The sequence below is a fragment of the Zea mays genome, chromosome 3 (genome assembly GCF_902167145.1).
Source record: "Zea mays cultivar B73 chromosome 3, Zm-B73-REFERENCE-NAM-5.0, whole genome shotgun sequence".
In the NCBI taxonomy this organism is placed as follows: Eukaryota; Viridiplantae; Streptophyta; class Magnoliopsida; order Poales; family Poaceae; genus Zea; species Zea mays.
Window position 1 is genome coordinate 148,272,460 of NC_050098.1, and position 22,133 is coordinate 148,294,592.

The 22,133-nt window shown below is 41.7% G+C and overlaps 1 protein-coding gene across 1 annotated transcript; it reads right to left on the minus strand.

Moving 5' to 3' along the window:
* Positions 1-17,767: 17,767 nt before the first annotated feature.
* LOC100276805 (uncharacterized) lies at positions 17,768-18,878 on the minus strand. The gene is made up of 3 exons (NM_001150515.2): positions 18,569-18,878; positions 18,087-18,476; positions 17,768-17,995 (listed from the first exon to the last, which is right to left on the minus strand). The coding sequence occupies exons 1-3, from the start codon at positions 18,695-18,697 to the stop codon at positions 17,906-17,908; spliced, it is 609 nt and encodes a 202-aa protein (NP_001143987.1). The 5' UTR covers positions 18,698-18,878; the 3' UTR covers positions 17,768-17,905.
* Between the last annotated feature and the right edge of the window lie 3,255 nt (positions 18,879-22,133).

Below are 22,133 nucleotides of genomic sequence, written 5' to 3' on the forward strand. Positions count from 1 at the left end.
AGTTCGCTAAACAAATGATGAAAATGTTGCACAGCAGGAAAATGAAAGAATCAAAGGAGGCATTGGTGAGCAAGGTATGTTGTGCTTGTTATCAATAACGTTTGGCATACATTTTATGTAAATAATTTGTTTAATTATGATAATAATGTCTTGTAGGGACCAAGGACAACAGATACATTGTATAGGTTCGAAGTGAGAGTCTCTAGAGCATACACCAGAGCTGTTATGAATAGATTTGAGGAATCAATGAAATACGCCACTGCATACAAAATATTAAAGGACGCAGACGGTTGTGATAATGAATGGATCGTACAGCATACAAAAAGGTCTAATAAAATTGTGTGGGGACAACATGCGAGTGAAAACAGTGGGAACATACAGGTTTGTACGTATTATGTTGATTAACAGAATAAATTTGCATACTAAAGAATTTGATGATTGTAGTACAAATTAATGTATATCGTTGAAAAAAAAATGGTTGGTTTTCATGTTTTCAGGTCTATTGTGTGTTCATCTTTTAAGAGCCTTCATGCATCTTCAAGTTGAAAAGATACCTTCAAAGTATATATTGCAAAGGTACACTGTCTCATCAAGAAAAGATGTTCCGTTTGAAAGAATTGATAAGAGCTTCAGGGGAAAGGATGGAGTTACTAAATCATTCAGACAGAAAATGTTATTAACGAAAACCATGAAAGTAGTTTGCTAGGCGTGTATGTCAAAAGCAGGGTACGATAAGGCGATGGATGTGTTGGATGAGCTCGATGTCGTTCTATGTCGATTAGAGCCAGATATTGGATGTAATGAGTCAACAGATGTTAGTGATGATGAGGAAGACAAGGTAATAATATTCTAGTTGTTTAAGTGTTATACTATTTGTAACATAAATTATGCATAGTAACATGTTATTCAGAGCACCTAGAGGGGGGTGAATAGGTGATCCTGTAAAACTTGAAACTTAGGCCACAAAAACTTGGTTAAGTGTTAGCACAATAATCGCCAAGTGGCTAGAGAGGAGTCTCAACAAAACACAGTAACCACAAAGATGTCAATCACAGAGATGGCACGGTGGTTATCCCGTGGTTCGGCCAAGACCAACGCTTGCCTACTCCACGTTGTGGCGTCCCAACGGACGAGGGTTGCAATCAACCCCTCTCAAGTGGTCCAAAGACCTACTTGAATACCATGGTGTTTTGCTTTGCTTTTCTTAATCCCGTTTGTGAGGAATCTCCACAACTTGGAGCCTCTCGCCCTTACACTTGAAATTCACAAAGAAGCACGGAGTAAGGGAGGGATAAGCAACACACTCAAGACAAGAAATCACAGCAACACCACGCACACAAGTCGCAACAAGAACTCACAACACAACTCAATGAGTTCACAACTCAACTAGAGCTCTAATTGCTATCGCAAGGAATCAAAAGCGCGGAATCGATGTCTTAGTGCTTAGGAATGCTTAGAGAATGCTTAGAGAATGCTTGGTTTTCTTCTCCATGCACCTAGGGGTCCCTTTTATAGCCCCAAGGCAGCTAGGAGCCGTTGAGAGCAATCTGGGAAGGCAATTCTTGCCTTCTGTCGTCTGGCGCACCGGACAGTCCGGTGCACACCGGACAGTGTCTAGTGCCCGATTTCTTTCCTTCTACGGCGAAGCCGACCGTTGGCAGCCAGAGAGCCATTGGTGCACAGGACATGTCCGGTGCACACCGGACAGTCCGGTGCCCCCTTCTAGTCGTTGGCTCAGCCACGTGTCCCGCGCAGATCGCGCGGCCGACCGTTGGCCCGGCCGACCGTTGGCTCACCGGACAGTCTGGTGCACACCGGACAGTCCGGTGAATTATAGCCGTACATCGCCAGTGAATTCCCGAGAGCGGCCAGTTCGCTCGAGCCAGCCTGGCGCACCGGACACTGTCCGGTGCACCACCGGACAGTCCGGTGCTCCCAGACTGAGCAGACTTTGGCTGAACAAAGCCATCTCATTTCCAATTCGATTTTTCCTATTTCCAGTACTTAGACACAATACATTAGTCCCTAAAACAATGTATTAAGTCTGAGAAACATACCTTTATCCTTGATTTGTACTTTGTCCACCATTTTACACTTAGGCACTTGTGTTGGACACTAAATCACAAAAATACTTAGAAATGGCCCAAGGGCACATTTCCCTTTCAATCTCCCCCTTTTTGGTGATTTATGCCAACACAATATAAAGTAAGTAGAACAAATACAAAATCAATTCAAATAAGAACTCAACTTGTTTTGATTCAAATTTGACATATATGGATCACTCTTTGCCACCACTTGGTTTGTTTTTGCAAATCAAACTCAAATTTCCATCTCTAAGTCAAACACACATGTTAAGACATAAAGAGAGTCATTCCAAGAGAAATTGATTCAAGATTTCAAAAACTCCCCTTTTCCCATAATCAACATTTCTCCCCACAAGAAGCCAACTTTTGACAAGAGAGACACTAAAAGAGTTTTGACAAACCAAAAGCTCTATTCTACTATTTTCAAAATCTCTCAAGTGGTAGCTGATCCATTTATCGCTTTGGCCTTTATTTTCTCCCCCTTTGGCATCAAGCACCAAAACGGGATTAATCTTGGCCCTAGAACCCCATTGCCTCACCAAAATCTTCAATAAGACTACAAAGGCAATAAGAGTACATGAGATGAAATTGGAATAAGTTACCCTCTCAGCGGAGTGCAGTGGAAGTCTTTCATGGTCCAAGTCCATCTTTTCCCTTTCAAACCTCCTTTGAGACTAAAACAAGAAAACTCAAGCACATGGTTAGTCTCAAAGGGTCAAGTTGTAGCACAGCTCCCCCTAAATATGTGCATCAATTGCAAAAAGGACTTGTGAGGTCCGGGGAGTGTTTGTACAACTTGAGCACCATAAGTAAGCAACGAAATGCATAAGGAACATGATCAAGGGCATAAACACATGTATGCTATAAATAAATCCAAGTTCCGCGAATCTAAGACATTTAGCTCACTGCGCAACTTGCAAAAGGTCTGCTCATCTAGAGGCTTGGTAAAGATATCGGCTAGCTGGTTCTCGGAGCTAACATGAAACACTTCGATATCTCCCTTTTGCTGGTGATCTCTCAAAAAGTGATGTCGGATGTCTATGTGCTTTGTGCGGCTGTGTTCAACAGGATTATCCGCCATGCGGATAGCACTCTCATTATCACATAGGAGTGGGACTTTGCTCAGATTGTAGCCAAAGTCCCTGAGGGTTTGCCTCATCCAAAGTAGTTGCGTGCAACACTGTCCTGCGGCAACATACTCGGCCTCAGCGGTGGATAGGGCAACGGAGGTTTGTTTCTTAGAACTCCATGACACCAGGGACCTTCCTAAGAATTGGCACGTCCCCGATGTACTCTTCCTATCGACCTTACATCCAGCATAGTCGGAGTCTGAATATCCAATCAAGTCAAAGGTAGACCCCTTTGGATACCAGATCCCGAAACAAGGCGTAGCGACTAAATATCTAAGAATTCGCTTCACCGCCACTAAGTGACACTCCTTAGGATCGGATAGAAATCTAGCACACATGCATACGCTAAGCATAATATCTGGTCTACTAGCACATAAATAAAGTAAAGACCCTATCATTGATCGGTATGCCTTTTGATCAACGGACTTACCTCCTTTGTTGAGGTCGGTGTGTCCGTCGGTCCCCATCGGAGTCTTTGCGGGCTTGGCGTCCTTCATCCCAAACCGCTTTAGCAAGTCTTGCGTGTACTTCGTTTGGGAGATGAAGGTGCCGTCCTTGAGTTGCTTCACTTGGAACCCAAGGAAGTAGTTCAACTCGCCCATCATCGACATCTCGAATTTCTACGTCATCACCCTGCTAAACTCTTCACAAGACTTTTGGTTGGTAGAACCAAATATTATGGCATCGACATAAATTTGGCACACAAACAAATCACCATCACATGTCTTAGTGAAAAGAGTTGGATCGGCTTTCCCAACCTTGAAAGCATTAGCAATTAAGAAATCTCTAAGGCATTCATACCATGCTCTTGGGGCTTGCTTAAGTCCATAGAGCGCCTTAGAGAGCTTATACACGTGGTCGGGGTACCGTTCATCCTCGAAGCTAGGGGTTGCTCCACGTACACCTCCTCCTTGATTGGCCCATTGAGGAAAGCGCTCTTCACATCCATTTGGAACAACCTGAAATAATGGTGAGCGGCATATGCTAGCAAAATACGAATGGACTCTAGCCTAGCCACAGGAGCAAAAGTCTCCTCAAAGTCCAAACCTGCGACTTGGGCATAACCTTTTGCCACAAGTCGAGCCTTGTTCCTTGTCACCACTCCGTGCTCGTCTTGTTTGTTGCGGAACACCCACTTGGTTCCCACAACATTTTGCTTAGGACGAGGCACCAGCGTCCAAACTTCATTCCTCTTGAAGTTGTTGAGCTCCTCTTGCATGGCCAACACCCAGTCCGGATCTAGCAAAGCCTCTTCTACCCTAAAAGGCTCAATAGAAGAGACAAAGGAGTAATGCTCACAAAAATTAACTAATCGAGATCGAGTAGTTACTCCCTTGCTAATATCACCCAGAATTTGATCGACGGGATGATCCCTTTGAATCATCGCTCGAACTTGGGTTGGAGGTGCTGGTTGCGCTTCTTCCTCCATCACATGATCATCTTGTGCTCCTCCTTGATCACACGCCTCCTGTTGATGAACCTGTTCATCGTCTTGAGTTGGGGGATGCACCATAGTTGAGGAGGAAGGTTGATCTCGCTCATTTTGTTCCTGTGGCCGCACCTCTCCAATCGCCATGGTGCGTATTGCGGCCGTTGGAACGTCTTCTTCATCTACATCATCACAATCAGCAACTTGCTCTCTTGGAGAGCCATTAGTCTCATCAAATACAACGTCGCTAGAGACTTCAACCAAACCCGATGATTTGTTGAAGACTCTATACGCCTTTGTATTTGAGTCATAACCTAACAAAAACCCTTCTACAGCTTTGGGAGCAAACTTAGAATTTCTACCCTTCTTCACTAGAATGTAGCATTTGCTCCCAAATACACGAAAGTAAGATACATTGGGTTTGTTACCGGTTAGAAGCTCATATGACGTCTTCTTGAGGAGACGATGAAGGTATAACCTGTTGATGGCGTGGCAAGCCGTGTTCACGGCTTCCGACCAAAAGCACTCGGGGGTCTTGAACTCTCCAAGCATCGTCCTCGCCATATCGATGAGCGTCCTGTTCTTCCTCTCTACCACACCATTTTGTTGTGGTGTGTAGGGAGCGGAGAACTCATGCTTGATCCCTTCCTCCTCAAGGAACTCCTCCACTTGAAGGTTCTTGAATTCGGACCCGTTGTCGCTTCTTATTTTCTTCACTTTGAGCTCAAACTCATTTTGAGCTCTCCTTAGGAAGCGCTTGAGGGTCCCTTGGGTTTCAGACTTATCCTGCAAAAAGAATACCCAAGTGAAGCGGGAAAAGTCATCAACAATAACTAGACCATACTTACTTCCTCCTATGCTTAGATAGGCGACGGGTCCGAAGAGGTCCATATGTAGCAGCTCCAGGGGTCTTGATGTGGTCATCACATTCTTGTTGTGATGCGTTCCTCCCACTTGTTTACCTGCCTAACAAGCTGCACAAGGTCTATCTTTTCCGAATTGCACGTTAGTCAAACCTATCACGTGTTCTCCCTTTAGAAGCTTGTGAAGGTTCTTCATCCCTACATGTGCTAAGCGGCGATGCCACAGCCAGCCCATGCTAGTCTTAGCTATTAAGCATGCATCTAGACCGGCCTCCTCTTTTGCAAAATCAACTAAATAAAGTTTGTCGTCTAATACACCCTTAAAAGCTAATGAACCATCACTCCTTCTAAAGACAGACACATCTACATTTGTAAATAGACAATTATATCCCATATTACATAATTGACTAACAGATAGCAAATTATATCCAAGGGACTCAACTAAAAATACATTAGAGATAGAGTGCTCATTTGAAATTGCAATCTTGCCTAAGCCTTTCACCTTGCCTTGGTTCCCATCACCAAATATGATTGAATCTTGGGAATCCTTGTTTTTGACGTAGGAGGTGAACATCTTCTTTTCCCCCGTCATATGGTTTGTGCATCCGCTGTCGATAATCCAGCTTGAACCCCCGGATGCATAAACCTGCAAGGCAAATTTAGGCTTGGGACTTAGGTACCCAACTCTTGTTGGGTCCTACGAGGTTAGTCATAATTGTCTTAGGGACCCAAATGCAAGTTTTATCACCCTTGCATTTTGCCCCTAATTTCCTAGCAACTATCTTCCTATCCTTTCTACAAATAGCAAAGGAAGCATTTAAAGCATGATAAATTGTAGAGGGTCCATTCATAACTTTCCTAGGAACATGAACAATATTCTTTCTAGGCACATGATGAATATTTTTCCTAGGCATATCTCTACCATGCATATAGGAAGAATTAGAAGCAAACATAGCATAAGAATCATAGGCATGTGAAAAAACATTACAAGCATTACAACTCCTATGAGACTGTCTTCTATCATGATACATAAAAGCATGGTTCTTTTTAGCACTACTAGCCATAGGGATCTTCCCTTTCTCCTTGGCGGGGATGGAAGGCTTATGGCTTGTTAAGTCCTTGGCTTCCCTCTTGAAACCAAGTCCATCCTTAATTGAGGGGTGTCTACCTATCGTGTAGGCATCCCTTGCAAATTTTAGCTTATCGAATTCACTTTTGCTGGTCTTAAGTTGGGCATTAAGACTAGCCACTTCATCATTTAATTTGGAAATTGAAACTAGGTGTTCATTACAAGTATCAATGTCAAAATCTTTACAACTATTACACGTTGCAACAATTTCTACACAATATGTTGATTTACTTGCTATTTCTAACTTAGCATTCAAATCATCATTAATGCTCCTTAAGCTAGAAATTGTCTCATGGCAAGAAGATAATTCACAAGAAAGCATTTCATTTCTTTTAATTTCTAAAGCATGAGATTTTTGTGCTTCTACAAATTTGTCATGTTCTTCATACAACAAATCCTCTTGCTTTTCTAAAAGCCTATTCTTATCATTCAAGGCATCAATCAATTCATTAATTTTATCTACCTTGGTTCTATCTAGACCCTTAAATAAACATGAATAATCTATTTCATCCTCATCACTAGATTCGTCCTCACTTGAAGAAGCATAAGTAGAGTTTTGAGTACATACCTTCTTCTCCCTTGCCATAAGGCATGTGTGACGCTCGTTGGGGAAGAGGGATGACTTGTTGAAGGCGGTGGCGGCAAGTCCTTCATTGTCGGAGTCGGACGAGGAGCAATCTGAATCCCACTCCTTTCCAAGATGTGCCTCGCCCGTTGCCTTCTTGTAGTTTTTCTTCTTTTCCCACTTTCCACTCTTCTTTTCCTGGTCACTATCATTGTCGGGACAATTAGCTATAAAATGACCAATCTTACCACATTTGAAGCAGGAGCGCTTCCCCTTCATCTTGTTCTTGTTGGGGTGCTCCTTGCGACCTTTTAGCGCCGTCTTGAATCTCTTGATGATGAGGGCCATCTCTTCATCATTAAGTTCGGCCGCCTCAATTTGTGCTACCTTGCTAGGTAGCGTCTCCTTGCTTCTTGTTGCCTTGAGAGCAAGGGATTGAGGCTCATTGATTGGACCATTCAATGCGTCGTCCACGTATCTTGCTTCCTTGATCGTCATTCGCCCGCTCACGAACTTTCCAAGTATCTCCTCGGGCGTCATCTTGGTGTACCTAGGATTCTCACGAATATTGTTCACAAGATGAGGATCAAGGACAGTAAAAGACCTTAACATTAGGCGGACGACGTCGTGGTCCGTCCATCGCGTGCTTCCATAGCTTCTTATCTTGTTGACAAGGGTCTTGAGCCGGTTGTACGTTTGGGTTGGCTCTTCTCCCCTTATCATCGCGAATCTCCCGAGTTCGCCCTCCACCAACTCAATCTTGGTGAGCATTGTGACGTCGTTCCCCTCATGAGAGATTTTGAGGGTGTCCCAAATTTGCTTGGCGTTATCCAAGTCGCTCACTTTGTGATATTCATCCCTGCACAATGAAGCTAGAAGAACAGTAGTAGCTTGTGCATTCTTATGAATTTGCTCATTAATGAACATGGGACTATCCGTACTATCAAAGTGCATTCCACTTTCTACAATCTCCCATATACTAGGATGAAGAGAGAACAAGTGACTACGCATTTTGTGACTCCAAAATCCGAAGTCCTCTCCATCAAAATGAGGAGGTTTACCAAGTGGAATAGATAATAAATGAGCATTTGTACTTTGAGGAATACGAGAGTAATCAAAAGAAAAGTTCGAATTGACCGTTTTCTTTTTCTCGTAGTCGTCGTCGTCGTCCTTTTGGGAAGAGGAAGATTCGTCGCTGTCGTAGTAGATGATCTCCTTGATGCGCCTTGTCTTCTTCTTCTTCCCGTCTTTGCGCTTGTGGCCCAAGCCCGAGTCGGTAGGCTTGTCATCCTTCGGCTCATTGAAGATAGACTTCTTCTCGTTGTTGTTGACCACCATCCCCTTTCCCTTAGGATCCATCTCTTCGGGCGATTAGTCCCTTCTTGAAGAGAACGGCTTTGATACCAATTGAGAGCACCTAGAGGGGGGTGAATAGGTGATCCTATAAAACTTGAAACTTAGGCCACAAAAACTTGGTTAAGTGTTAGCACAATAATCGCCAAGTGGCTAGAGAGGAGTCTCAACAAAACACAGTAACCACAAAGATGTCAATCACAGAGATGGCACGGTGGTTATCCCGTGGTTCGGCCAAGACCAACGCTTGCCTACTCCACGTTGTGGCGTCCCAACGGACGAGGGTTGCAATCAACCCCTCTCAAGTGGTCCAAAGACCTACTTGAATACCACGGTGTTTTGCTTTGCTTTTCTTAATCCCGTTTGCGAGGAATCTCCACAACTTGGAGCCTCTCGCCCTTACACTTGAAATTCACAAAGAAGCACAGAGTAAGGGAGGGATAAGCAACACACTCAAGACAAGAAATCACAGCAACACCACGCACACAAGTCGCAACAAGAACTCACAACACAACTCAATGAGTTCACAACTCAACTAGAGCTCTAATTGCTATCGCAAGGAATCAAAAGCGCGGAATCGATGTCTTAGTGCTTAGGAATGCTTAGAGAATGCTTGGTTTTCTCCTCCATGCGCCTAGGGGTCCCTTTTATAGCCCCAAGGCAGCTAGGAGCCGTTGAGAGCAATCTGGGAAGGCAATTCTTGTCTTCTGTCGTCTGGCGCACCGGACAGTCCGGTGCCCGATTTCTTTCCTTCTACGGCGAAGCCGACCGTTGGCAGCCAGAGAGCTGTTGGTGCACCGGACATGTCCGGTGCACACCGGACAGTCCGGTGCCCCCTTCTAGCCGTTGGCTCAGCCACGTGTCCCGCACAGATCGCGCGGCCGACCGTTGGCCCGGCCGACCGTTGGCTCACCGGACAGTCCGATGAATTATAGCCGTACGTCGCCGGTGAATTCCCGAGAGCGGCCAGTTTGCTCGAGCCAGCCTGGCGCACCGGACACTGTCCGGTGCACCACCGGACAGTCCGGTGCTCCCAAACTGAGCAGACTTTGGCTGAACAAAGCCATCTCATTTCCAATTCGATTTTTCCTGTTTCCAGCACTTAGACACAATACATTAGTCCCTAAAACAATGTACTAAGTCTGAGAAACATACCTTTATCCTCGATTTGTACTTTGTCCACCATTTTACACTTAGGCACTTGTGTTGGACACTAAATCACCAAAATACTTAGAAATGGCCCAAGGGCACATTTCCCTTTCAGTTATGTGTACCAGGAAGTAGAATTGAATAAAAATGATGCTGACGATGGGATGGAAGATGACAATACAATTACATGCCATAAAAAGGTATGTAAAAGATAAATATATAAGCTTGCATGAAGTATTGTATATAATGAATATATAAAATCAATGTAATAAGCAAACTTTATTTTGTAGGATGAGCATAACACCATGACTGGATGTGAACATGCGTTAACATTAATAACAACTGGTAACCAGGTACATATTAAAAAAATATTGTTCATTTGTCTAAAATGAAAATATATATTTATGTTGCATGGAAATGTTGATGTAATTGGGTTGGGCTATATAGGAGGACAACATGAGAATTCCACATGAGGTTGGTGATACAAGTTCTCTGTGTCACGTAGCACATGAACAAATGGAACATATTGCTGCATCCTCAGAAGCTAAAAAGGTGAGCATTGATAAATGATTTTACTGATTGGTATAAATATAATTTATGTAAATATGTGTATATTAAATATTAACTTCTATTATTATGCAGAGGTTGAATTTTAATGTGGATGTTATAAATCTGAGTATGCCGGATCGTGCAAGACCAAAAGGACGGACAATAAAAAATTCAGAAGATAGGATTATGAGACTAGGTGCGAAAGGAGAGAAAAAGAAGAATAGCAGATGCCAATTGTGTGGTATAGCAGATGGACATAACAGTAGAACATGTCTGTCTGTGGAAGAGAACAGGGCAAGGCTAGCAAAACTGGCTAATCGAAAGAGAGGACGACCAGCCGGATCAAGACTAAACAATAAAACAACTGCTCCACAGTGGAATGAAACATCGACTGCTAAAAAACATCGTATTGATGAAGAAGTGGAAAATGAAGAAGTCGATGAGCATATGGAATTGGGCGAATAATTTGAAGTGTGACTAAAGAGTGGTTGATTTAGTAGAAACTTGTAATAGCACAATGACCTATGTTTTAGTTTGTTGGAAATTAAATAGTTTGCATGACAGGGTTATATAATGCGTTGATATAAAACTATAAAATGTTGCGTAAATGTAGACAATTACACAAATTATGTAACTGAATATGTACCACAAATTGGCATTGAACGTTTAGCAATCAACAGTTATGGACATAAATGGTATATAAAATGTATACACTTAACAATACTAATCGAATGGGAGTACATACTTCGGTTTCGCACTTCAGATACACCAAACAGAATATAGCATAACCACTGGTTATAGTTAGAATAATTAGCATGGTAAATGTATAAAAGAGGAACCTAATGTATATAAAATAAGGAAGTATATATTTTGCATAAAACTTAAATATTAAAGACAATATGATAATACAAATACGCCAAACATTGGAAGCAAACGATTAACCATCTCACAATCTGGAGATGAAAAAGCATAGAATTTATTAACAGATAACATAACTAGACATTCTGGTAACACTTATGTTTGACACACTTCAAATAAAAACTGATACGAAGTAGCATAGACACTGGACACATCGAACATAAGTGGCACATAGAGTATCATTCACATGAGCAACGCCTGACATAAGTGACTTAATAAGTAACATAAACAGTTTTGTGGATCCCATAGGGAATCATGTTCAGCTATGATATCTAAGTCTTGGCTTTCAAACAACGTCGTCTCCTTGGAGCATACTTGAAAGGCAGCAGTTCTGCAGGAAGGGGGGCAACCCTGTTGTTGCGATGAAAGTTCAGGTAATGCAGAACAAAGGCACGTTGGTCCAATGGTTCATCCTGAAATAGTCATAAAATCAAATTAATGCTAAGATTAAATCTGAAGGAGTAATATATGCATGATCAAAACACTAATTTAGTAACAGACCGGAGTATAAAATTCAGATAAGTCGCCATCATCAAAATCGTAGTAGCGGAGGAAGTTTGCGACAAAAAAACCACAATCATTTGACCCTGGTGACATGGTTAGACAATTGGGAAGAAGCCCAATCTTGTAGTTGCCAAACTTTGGTACAGTTGAATGAGGACGAGCTTCATGTAACGCAATGCTAAGTCTTCTCATTATTAATCTGGACCAAGGTATCTTCGTTCCATTTATCATCATTTGATCATTGTGGATTTGTTTCCAGGTAGTGCCTCCAAGCAATGTCCCATAAGGATTTGAATCTAAGATGTCTATTCGACGACGTTCAAAGTTGATTGCATAAAGGGTCCAGTGACTACGGCGTAGCATAGGAACCAGGATCTGTTAAGATATATGTAAGTTTATGAATGAACAACAATAGGCATATGAAAAATTAAAGCTAAGACAACATAAAACTAATGACCAAAAGAACATTATAACATTATTACAAATAAAAATGATTGGGGCTCACCAATTTAATTTGGTTCAGAACTTCATCTGGAGGAAGCATCGGTTCAAGTTGTTCTTTAAGAAGTGATGTTGAGAAGGGCTGGGGATTTGAACTGTGCTGTTCGAACTCCTCAATATTCAAAACGGTCTGGACAAAAAAATAAATTGATTAGTATTATATATTTATACAGTAAGTGTTGCAATAAGATACAAAGTTGTAGAGAAAAAATTACCCCAACATTGACATTCAGTATTAGAGTGTTGATTACAGAATCTGGATTGTATAATACATCATCCTCACGAATACAGTCGATAAATCCCTGCATGAAAATATTCTCAAGACATTTATTAGGACCAAACGACTGGACAACATCGAGGACAGAACCTCCAAATCCTCCAAAATTAATGATAGACCTGGGAAAAAATAAAACTTTAATCACAATTCATCTAATTATACTTAATTGGAATTTGAATAACGAATACATACATGCTCGGATCTAGTTTTCCTGACAAGATGAACTTAAGTAGGTTGCGAGCACAGTCTTCACGTGACACGTGGGGAGGTTCAGCGACTGCAGATTTAGAGGAACTATCCCTTGCAACAAGGTCAGTAGTTGCCTAATATATAAATATATGTTAGTAAACAATTGCATAAATAATTATGTTTTTTAGTGTATATATAGGAAAAATATGAGAATATAAAACGACATGACTTACATCTGTCAGTGGGGTTTTATCGAACTGAGGTGCACCAGATACAGGAGTATCATGTGTAACAGATTTTTGTCCTTCCTGTAAACAATAAAATTATTAATATAAACGTAATGAAACATAGGTTATAATTAATATTATCATAATATGATGAAGGTGTAAATACTTACACTATTTATATCTGGTGTTGATTCAGGAGCAGCAGGCTTGTCGGTTGTGGGAGCCTGGTGAATAAAGTAAATAAAGCATGCATATATATTACTGTTACTTGCATACATTGTAAATGAAATAATAATAATTGTGATATAAGGAAGTCAAACATTTGATTTTGGAGTCTTGTCAAATATAGGGGCATCCATAACTTCATCTTTTTTACAGACGTTCCCACTGACAATCTGTAATGGAAACAACTGAAATTTGAGTAAACAGTAACTTGTATGCTAAATATAATATATGCATTGTATATATAGTTTGTATGAAAAAAACTTACATGATCTGATACTTTGATATGATCAGTAGGAACATGAATTTCCTGATCATGTTGTTGTTTATCAGGTGTTGGAACAGGTGGAGAGGATACTGGAGCATTTGATGGAGGCATTGAGGTAGTGGGAGGTTATCTACATTTGGAAAATATAATAATAAAGTAGTTGTTACTGAAATGTAACTGGAATATAAATGTATCGTTATAAAAAATGGTTAAACATACACATTTACAAACTACATCAATATACTATCAGGATGCATAAATAAAATACAGTTTTCAAAAATAAAATCAACTGAAAACTGTGTTGCTGATTGTATGAGTATAAATTAATGCATAATTTGTATATACAATGCTGCATATAATAAATTATTTGATATCGTATAACTATATATAATTTTCCTCGCAATAATTCGTGAACTTGATTAGTTTAAAAAAAATAAACATAAATAATAAAACCTTCTTGCTGTGAATCGCGCTGCGTTGCAGCTCTCAGTACTTCATCGATCATTTCACCAAATGTTTCAGAGAGTTCAATCTGCTTCGAAACAATCATCTGATGGCTCAGCTGAAGGGAATCACAGTACTTATCCACCTCTTTGTCATGAGCATCAAACATTGATTGAAACATTGGCCGATGCTGGGGGGGCAAACATTGCAACTTGTTGCCAATCAAATGCTTGATACGTGGCACATATACGTTGAAAACGGCAGAAACAGGCCGTTCTGGAGCAATGACGTAACACGTTTCTGAACGGCTACGAAACTGTATAAAGTAAGATAGAACAGTTAGCAGTAATAAAATTTTAACATCTGCATAACAGGACAAAAAATTGTTTATGTCCAACCTCTGCATAGCCGAATGGTTCACCAGTTTTACGGGGGGACGTCTGTCACCCCTAGCCAACTCTCTTATGGTCTCATTATCAAAAAACTTAATGCGGGGAGTACCATATTTGTTATCAGGAGATGCAGGGTGATGTAAGTGATCAAGATAGTAAATCTGAAAAAAAATGCACAAATATATAAAATTAGTACATAACAAATATTTGCATATCATATATATGCACAGTAAACAAAAAAATTACTTACTAGAACAATGAGTGAACATCCATATATTGTTGCTGTGATGTTTGTTTTGTTCCTTTTATGCCAACGTGTGGCAGCATCACACAAATCCGTGTAAACTAGTTGACACCAGTCAATATCAGCCATTCGGGCCATGTTTGAAGTCATTAGTACCTCATTGTTTGTAATGCCCCATGAAGCAGAAGGAAAAAGAAGTCGATTGAATAGAATCAAAAAAAAGCATCTGATTGATAGCTCATCATCATTGCCAAGCACTATCTTGTCTTGAAGCTTGACAACATCAAATTCTTCTTTACCAACATTGAGATCACGTCTCAGTTTTGCAGCAGCATCCACTTCACCGTACCAATCAGTAAACTCCCTGCCTCCTCCAGCACATGGCAAACCCAAAATCAGACGAACCGTATCTTTTGTTATCTTCAGTTCCTTGCCAGCCCCTGGGCGTATGGTCATGTCATGTGGATCCAATTTATCCATCAACCACATGATGAGTGATCTGCTCTCTAAGGCATTAGTTCGCAAATCAAATATACTAGAAAATCCCAACCTAGCGACAGCATCGCGCTGTCGATCGCTCATTATCCAAGATGATACGATAACATCATAGGGAATGCAGCGGATATTCAATTTCTGGAAGCATAAATGAATATGCATTAATACACAAAGTATATATATTGTTAGAACTAATGATACTATATTTACATACAAGGGATATTTATTACAGGCTTGTAAATAACTAGTCTACAACACTAAAAAGTAAACATCATATTTTTGGATAATAGTATACATAAATTTAAAGTGGGGGAAATACAAAATTGATTGGGCACCAAAATTAACACATGAATAAACAGAAATATATACATATTACCTGTGATTTTCTAGGAGTCTTCTGTTTAGGAGAGTTATTTTTTGTAATGATATTAGACTTTGGACTTCTTTTCACGCTCGGAACTTGAGGAGAAGGTACTTTTATCTTCTTTGCACTGATTTGTTCTGAAGGAGAAGGTGAGGCAGATCTGAATTGGCGCTTCAACGATGGAGCATCCATGAAATCGTCGTCGGACAGTGTGGATGGACCAGGAGGTTTTCTTTTTAAACGACAAGCTAAAGCCTTTCTGCGAAAACGATGGATTGGGGCTGGTTGTGGCTCATTCTGCTCCTGATTTTGTGGAATATCATCTTGGTGAGCTGAGCTGCTGGATCTTGTACGTTTGGAAATGTCAATTGAAAATACCTCCTGACCGGATTCAATGGTTAATCTTTTTGGATTACTGGGCGGGCGATCAACAGACTTCATGATTAAATACTGAATAAATCTGTTGAAAAAAAGTTGTTTTTAAATACAGTGATTTATGCATGAATATATGCCAAAAAAAGAACTAATTTTTACTATAACTATCTACAATGCATACTATATAATGCTAAATGGAATTACATAACTTAAACTACCTTTTGCATTTTTGCGACAGCATTTAATGAACAATGGTTATATACAAACATAAAGATTGATTTAATATTTCATATAATTGTAAATGGATCATGATAAAATAAGAGCCTTTTTGCATCAACTAACTATACAACATATTTTAATAACTGGTTCATAGTAATAAAAACATTTAGCTCATATTCAAACATGAATATTTAAATAACTTTTGCTTAAATAACAGTATCTGTATGTATTTATATATAATAAACAGGAGTGTAAACTAAATATTCAAGTAAATAGAACAATGCAAATATGCTTATTATATTGTGAAATGTTCATAAACATGTGTATAAATGAGCATACACATTACTGCCAATATGCATATATATCAAATCCAATAAGTATATTTTATATATAATAAAACAGATCTGTACACAAATGATTCAAGTGAATGTGCATAAAAAGTACTGAGGATATGCATATATATCAAATACAATAAGCATATTTGATAATAAAATAGATGTGAAAACAAATCATTAAAGTAAATGTGCATAAAGAGTACTGACGATATGCATATATAATAAAACAGATGTGTAAACAAATGACTCAAGTGAATGTGCATAAACAGAACTGAGGATATGCATATATATCAAATACAGTAAGCATATATGTGTTACTTGGGTTGTGTAATGGTACTCTCTGCTAACTCATCAATAAATACCTAATCCACAGCCTTTGTCTAGATCTATGAATGTCGGTCGATAGAGGGGATCTAGAATAAATACAGATGCTATAATATCGGGGCTCCTGAACAAAAAAAAGATGCAATGCGCGTTGCAATGACCCGATTAGAGAGATGTATAAATGGATACAAATCACACATAATAGCTGGAGAATAAGGGTTACAATCAAATCCACTTCAATCGACAGAAATGCTTCAAAAAATCGACGGCAAACTCGATGTATTTCAATGTTGGATTACCTGAAACTTCTTGAATCGGGCTCCAATGACGGGAGATTGAAGGAGGTCAGCTGGATTGGAACGGCGCTGGATTGGAGCTGCGCTGGATTGGAGCAGCGGAAATCGCCTGGCGAGTCGCCTCCGACGAAAAGAAAGACTGCGCGGCCACTAGGGTTTTCTTCCTATCGGCGCGGGTTTGCCTCCGTTGATTGTGCGAAGACGGTTTTAGAAACCGGAAACGTGGGAGACGTGGCTGGCTGACGGAGGAAACGATGTAACGGCGCCGTGACTGGGAACTGTTGACCCGGTGTGGTTCAACCAAAATGACCATATTGACTAGCCTGGGCTTCCTCTATTATTGGAAGTCCATGGCTCTTAATATATAAACTATATATATATATATATATATATATATATATTATGTATTGTATTTGTTTATAATATTGAGCTGCTTAAATAACTAGATACTTTTTTTAACATACTTGGAGCAAGAAAAGGTTGAACCTTGACTCTGTAAACTTGTGATTTTTATAAACTTGTTATATTGTAAACTTATTATATTTGAATTGTGGACTTGCCTCTTTGATGTATTGTGAACTTGTTATATTGATATGTTTATCGATCGTATTTTAGATTCCGACCGTTACCGATGTATTCCCGTGTCGAACTCCTGTTTTCAATGTTTCCGAAATACCGATATCGTTTCCGTTTCCGGAGTTACCGTTTTCGATTTTGTTTTTGATAAAAAAAATAAAAAACGGAAACAGTTTTAGCGTTTAACGATTGTTTCCGACCGTTTTCAACCTAAAGGGAGCCCTAAGCAAGTTGTGCTGTTGTTGCCCTTTTCTTTGCTCCCGTATCTGAATTCTGAAGAATGGCATGAGCCTGATCGTTCGTCCGCGAAGGCGGAAGAGTGAAGCTGAGCACGATGCTGTCAAGGTTGAATTCACATGAAGGTGAAAGAAACTGCCAGTAAATCTCTAGATCTGTCCATGACAAAAACTCAAGGCTAGTACACATTTTAGATGAAAGCGGCGGCAGCAGCATCAGTATCTCAGTAGTACACATTTTGGATTAATTAGATCTTGGACAGGGACAGGGTGGCGAGGGAAATCCCAAGCCCAATCATGGAGACGCGAGCACCAAGGGACGCTGCCAACCCCACCACCTGCAGCGAAGCATGAACAAACACCAACGGTTGATTGCACTTGCACAGCACAGTGACCTGACGAGCAAAAGGGAAAGAAAGCAGAGAGCACCTTGGTGGCGGCGGCGGCGGCGTCCCCGGTGTCCGTCAGCGGCAGCACGGTGGCGGTGTTGGTCGTGCCGGTGGGCAACGGCACCGTTGGGTTGCTTCCGATGAACGGATACCCCTCGCCGCCGGGTCCCAGCCCAGGTGCCGCAGCGGACGCGGTGCCCGGGCCCGGCTGCAGCGGGAAGCCGAAGTGCGGGCCGGGCTCGCGGCTCGGCGGTGAGGACACGGACGTCGGCACGGGCGCGGGCGGTGGCGGCAGGTCGTCAGCTCCCGCTGTGGGCGCCGGTGCCGAGAGCGGCGGGAGACCGGCCGCGTGCACGTGGGGCGCGGGGGCACCGTGGCCGACGGTGACGGCGCCGTTGCTGCCAGCGGCGGAATGGGCATGGGCGTGCCACTGCCAAATGCCAATTGTTTGCGGTTGAGTCGCTAGTGTTGCGCTGAAGCCGATGAGCGAAACAGTTGGCCCGAGGGACGCGGAGAGATTACCTTGGCATCGTCGGTCGCTCCGGCGGCCCGCGGCAGCAGGAACGCCAAGACACCGGCGCCGAGGAGGTGGAGCACAGTGAAGCCTCCAGCTCCGGCTCCGCCGTCGCCGCCGTGTCGCTTCTCCATCATCCCCTCTTCTCTGCTTCCTCGCGCTCTTGTTGAAGTGAAGCAATAATGACTCGAGTAGCTGCAAAACGTACCAGGTCTGAGCACAACAATGACGGGCGTTAGATACCTGTCCTGGTTTCCTTTAAAAATGTGCAGTACAGAACGCAGCAGGACTGCTGGAGGCAGAAGGAGCAGGACTATCGGCGACCACAGGAAGCAAAAGCTCTCCTTGTCTCTCTCTCTTTCCGCGTGGTGGGGTTGGGAAGGACGGAAGTCTGCAGTAACGAGGCAGGCATTGGATTTCTTTTTCTCGAATCCGACGAAAGGAAGAAGGCGCTTTTGACGAGCGCTGTATAAAAGTTCTACAACATTCGATTTTACATATTGCATTTTATGCAGAAAAATGTACTATTTAGGGTTAGTTCAAGAACTCTATTTTACTAATAGATTCCTATTTTTTAAGGGAAAATAAACTAATATCTCTTGAGAAAATAGAAATCACTTGAAACAATGAGATTTCTAAACTAACCATTAAAATGTAGTTTTGTGAGAAAAGATCACCTGAGACCCACAATTCATAGGGAGGATAGCGGAATATTCCACCCCAAAAGGCAAGAAGGATCCATCCATGGATAGTCTTAAGGCACCAAGCCCAGGATCGTGTAAGGCGGACCCAGAATAGAAAGTCGGGTGAATTGAGAGGAAGCTAGTCGAGTGGATTCTGTGCTTGGTCCAGGACTGACCCACCATAAATAACTGACCGCAATAACCACATCTGGCACCAAGTCATGGTAGGAAAGTCAGTCCACCTTTCACTCAAAACCTACATGCCCTAAGTCTGCAACCCACTCATGATCTACCCTGGCAATCTACAGGACCTGCAACATGACGAGTTGCGTCGAGACTCATGATACAAAGGCCATGGGTCAGGGCAGCACCAAGAAAAAAATAATGATGCAAGAGTCCCTCGCCACCCACGTGTAGCCGGATTTAATGAGCCTGGCTAGGGAGGGCAAACGACCAAGGCGAATATCGACGTTTCTATTGGAGGTAGAACTCTTCATTCTACCATGGTAAAGTAACTCCTTTCCCGAGAAGCTAGTTGTAACTGCCCCCACTAGTCTATAAAAGGAGGGTCGGACGAGACGAGAAGAAAGGTCACACAGAGGACTATGGAGGCCAAAGTCGAGGAGCGCACCATCACGAGCCTCAAGGCTTAGTAGAGAACACTAGATTCAGAGTCCTTAGATCTCATCACTCATAAGAGACTTGGGAGCTCCTCCATCTCTCGCCCACTTATAACCCCTACTATAAATATTGAGCAACAAGGTGCCGGGAGCGCAAGCCACCGAAGACTGGATGTAGGGTGTAACATCCTGAATTTGGGGATATAAAATTTCTCTTCTAATATCCACCAAATTCAGGTGTTACCCTCTTCTTTCTTTGCTTTTCTTCACTTTTTCTAAATAAAGATGAGTTATTTGTTATATATCGGCGTAAGCCTAGTGGAGTGAGCCCTGGAGGCACTTTGGTTGTTGCATTTATGTCGTTGCATAGTGTTTATATGTGCAAAAAATGTTTGAAACTTGTTAATATATGTTGTACAAGTTTTCGGTAAATTTTCATATTTTTCTGAATATTTTTATATTTTCCAAAATTCAAAATCTATTTATTTGAGGTATTTAATTTTTTTTTCAAAAGTTATAAATATGTTTTTTGAGTTCATTGGGTGCCAAATCATGTCTAGGAATTTAGCTATAATTTTTGGAGCCCTCGAGATATTTTTCGGATATTAAAACGATTTCAACCTTTTCTGAAAATGATTTTTAATTGTAAAAATAGGATAATTATGAAAAATAAAATATATTAAAACCCTAGCAATATATATATGGTTGGAATCCTCTTGTCGAGCCCTTTTCAAAATCTGAAACCCCACCCTCAGAATTGATCCGAAACTCCCAGAATTGCTCGCCGAAGTTCAGAGGTGGTTCCAACTCCGGCGACAACTCTGATCCGTGCGTCGGCGGCGGAATCCGAAGGTACCGCTACGTTCGTCTCATCGAGAGCTTCGTCCTAGTGCCTTCGATTCATTGATCCGACCGATGGTTGATCCCAAATCGACGATTTTGTCCTCGGCTCCGGCAAGGTCTTCTTCTACAGTGAGCCCTTCCACCATTGTTGTCCATGAAGTTTTTTGTTTTTTCGTTTCCCATTCGCGCAGAGCCTCCCCTCACATTCCTCGGTGGCGGCGTCCCTCCCCCCTCCGTTTCCCCTCCCGGCGGCGCCCCTTTCCCCCTCCCTGGCGGCGGCGGCTGCCATAGCCCCCGCACCCCGCACACCCTGTGCGCCGCGCCCGTGCCCGGCCAGCCTGGCTCGACCCTCTCCCTGAGTTGCACATTTATAAATCAACATTAGCATGGTTAATCTTAACTAAATTATTCTTTATTAAATAATTGTTTAGTTTAATCATGCTATCCATTAATTAGTTCTCGCGTGTTATGTCGGCCACGCGCCGTATGAGTGTTGTACGCGTGCTGTCGTGTTGTTTCGCGCGTTGCGTTTTTCGTCTCTCGTCATTAATTTGTCTCGCATAGAGTCACTAATGCTATTTAAATTACTTACTTACCAGAAAGATGTTAGCATAGTAGACTAATGAAAACTAGACGATAGCTCTAGGTTACATTTAAGAGATGTCGAATAATGCGAGTATGTCGACTTAAATATTCTAATATAATATTTGTTTAGTGTAAGCGCGATAACTTTTCGACCGTAGCTCCGACTGTCGTATTTTCTTTCTTGTGGGACCGTAGTAGCGAGCTCTACTTCTTATTGTATGTTTTATAATGTTTTCCTTTGTATGGTGTATTGTTCTTATGCATGTATATGTTTGTTTGCTTGTGCGTGTTTGTATTCATTGTGCGTCGCGAATAGAGCGCGATTTGTTTCCGAGCTTCGGTGAATCGACGGTCAAGCTTCGGCGACCATGTGATCAAGTTCTTCGAGTTCTACAAGGTTGAAGACCCTGACCATCTGTTTGGTGAAGGCAAGTGTCCTCTGACCTACTTATGTCCTATTCACATGATAACTCATTTCTCTGCATACCATGATCAACCTAAGGATTGACTAGCTTTCTATTTACCTTGTCCTTGATTACCTTTTGGGTTGCTATGGTTAGTTTCATGCTATTGCTCTACTTTAATCAATGAACATAATGAGAACTTTTTATGATACGATGATGTTATCTTGATTATAATGATGAACTTGTGATACTTTAGTGGACTTAAGTTGTTTCCTGAGTACCTCTCCGTAAGGACCTATTCGTTGAGAGACCACCCGGAATAACGGGTCCAACCATGAGGGTGGAATGTGACACCTTTAGCTGATTAATTAGATGAATTTGGGGGTGTAGTTGGCTTTGCCGTAGGCCGTCAATGGGGGCCGGGGCATAGTGGTTGCT

What these genes read in the sequence shown, in the direction of transcription:
- LOC100276805 (NM_001150515.2), bottom strand. Translation starts at nt 18,697, where the DNA reads ATGATGGAGAAGCGACACGGCGGCGACGGCGGAGCCGGAGCTGGAGGC. An exon ending in GAGCGACCGACGATGCCAAG is followed by an intron (nt 18,477 to 18,568) that starts GTAATCTCTCCG and finishes GGCATTTGGCAG; the next exon opens with TGGCACGCCCATGCCCATTC. An exon ending in CCGCCGCCGCCGCCACCAAG is followed by an intron (nt 17,996 to 18,086) that starts GTGCTCTCTGCT and finishes GCTTCGCTGCAG; the next exon opens with GTGGTGGGGTTGGCAGCGTC.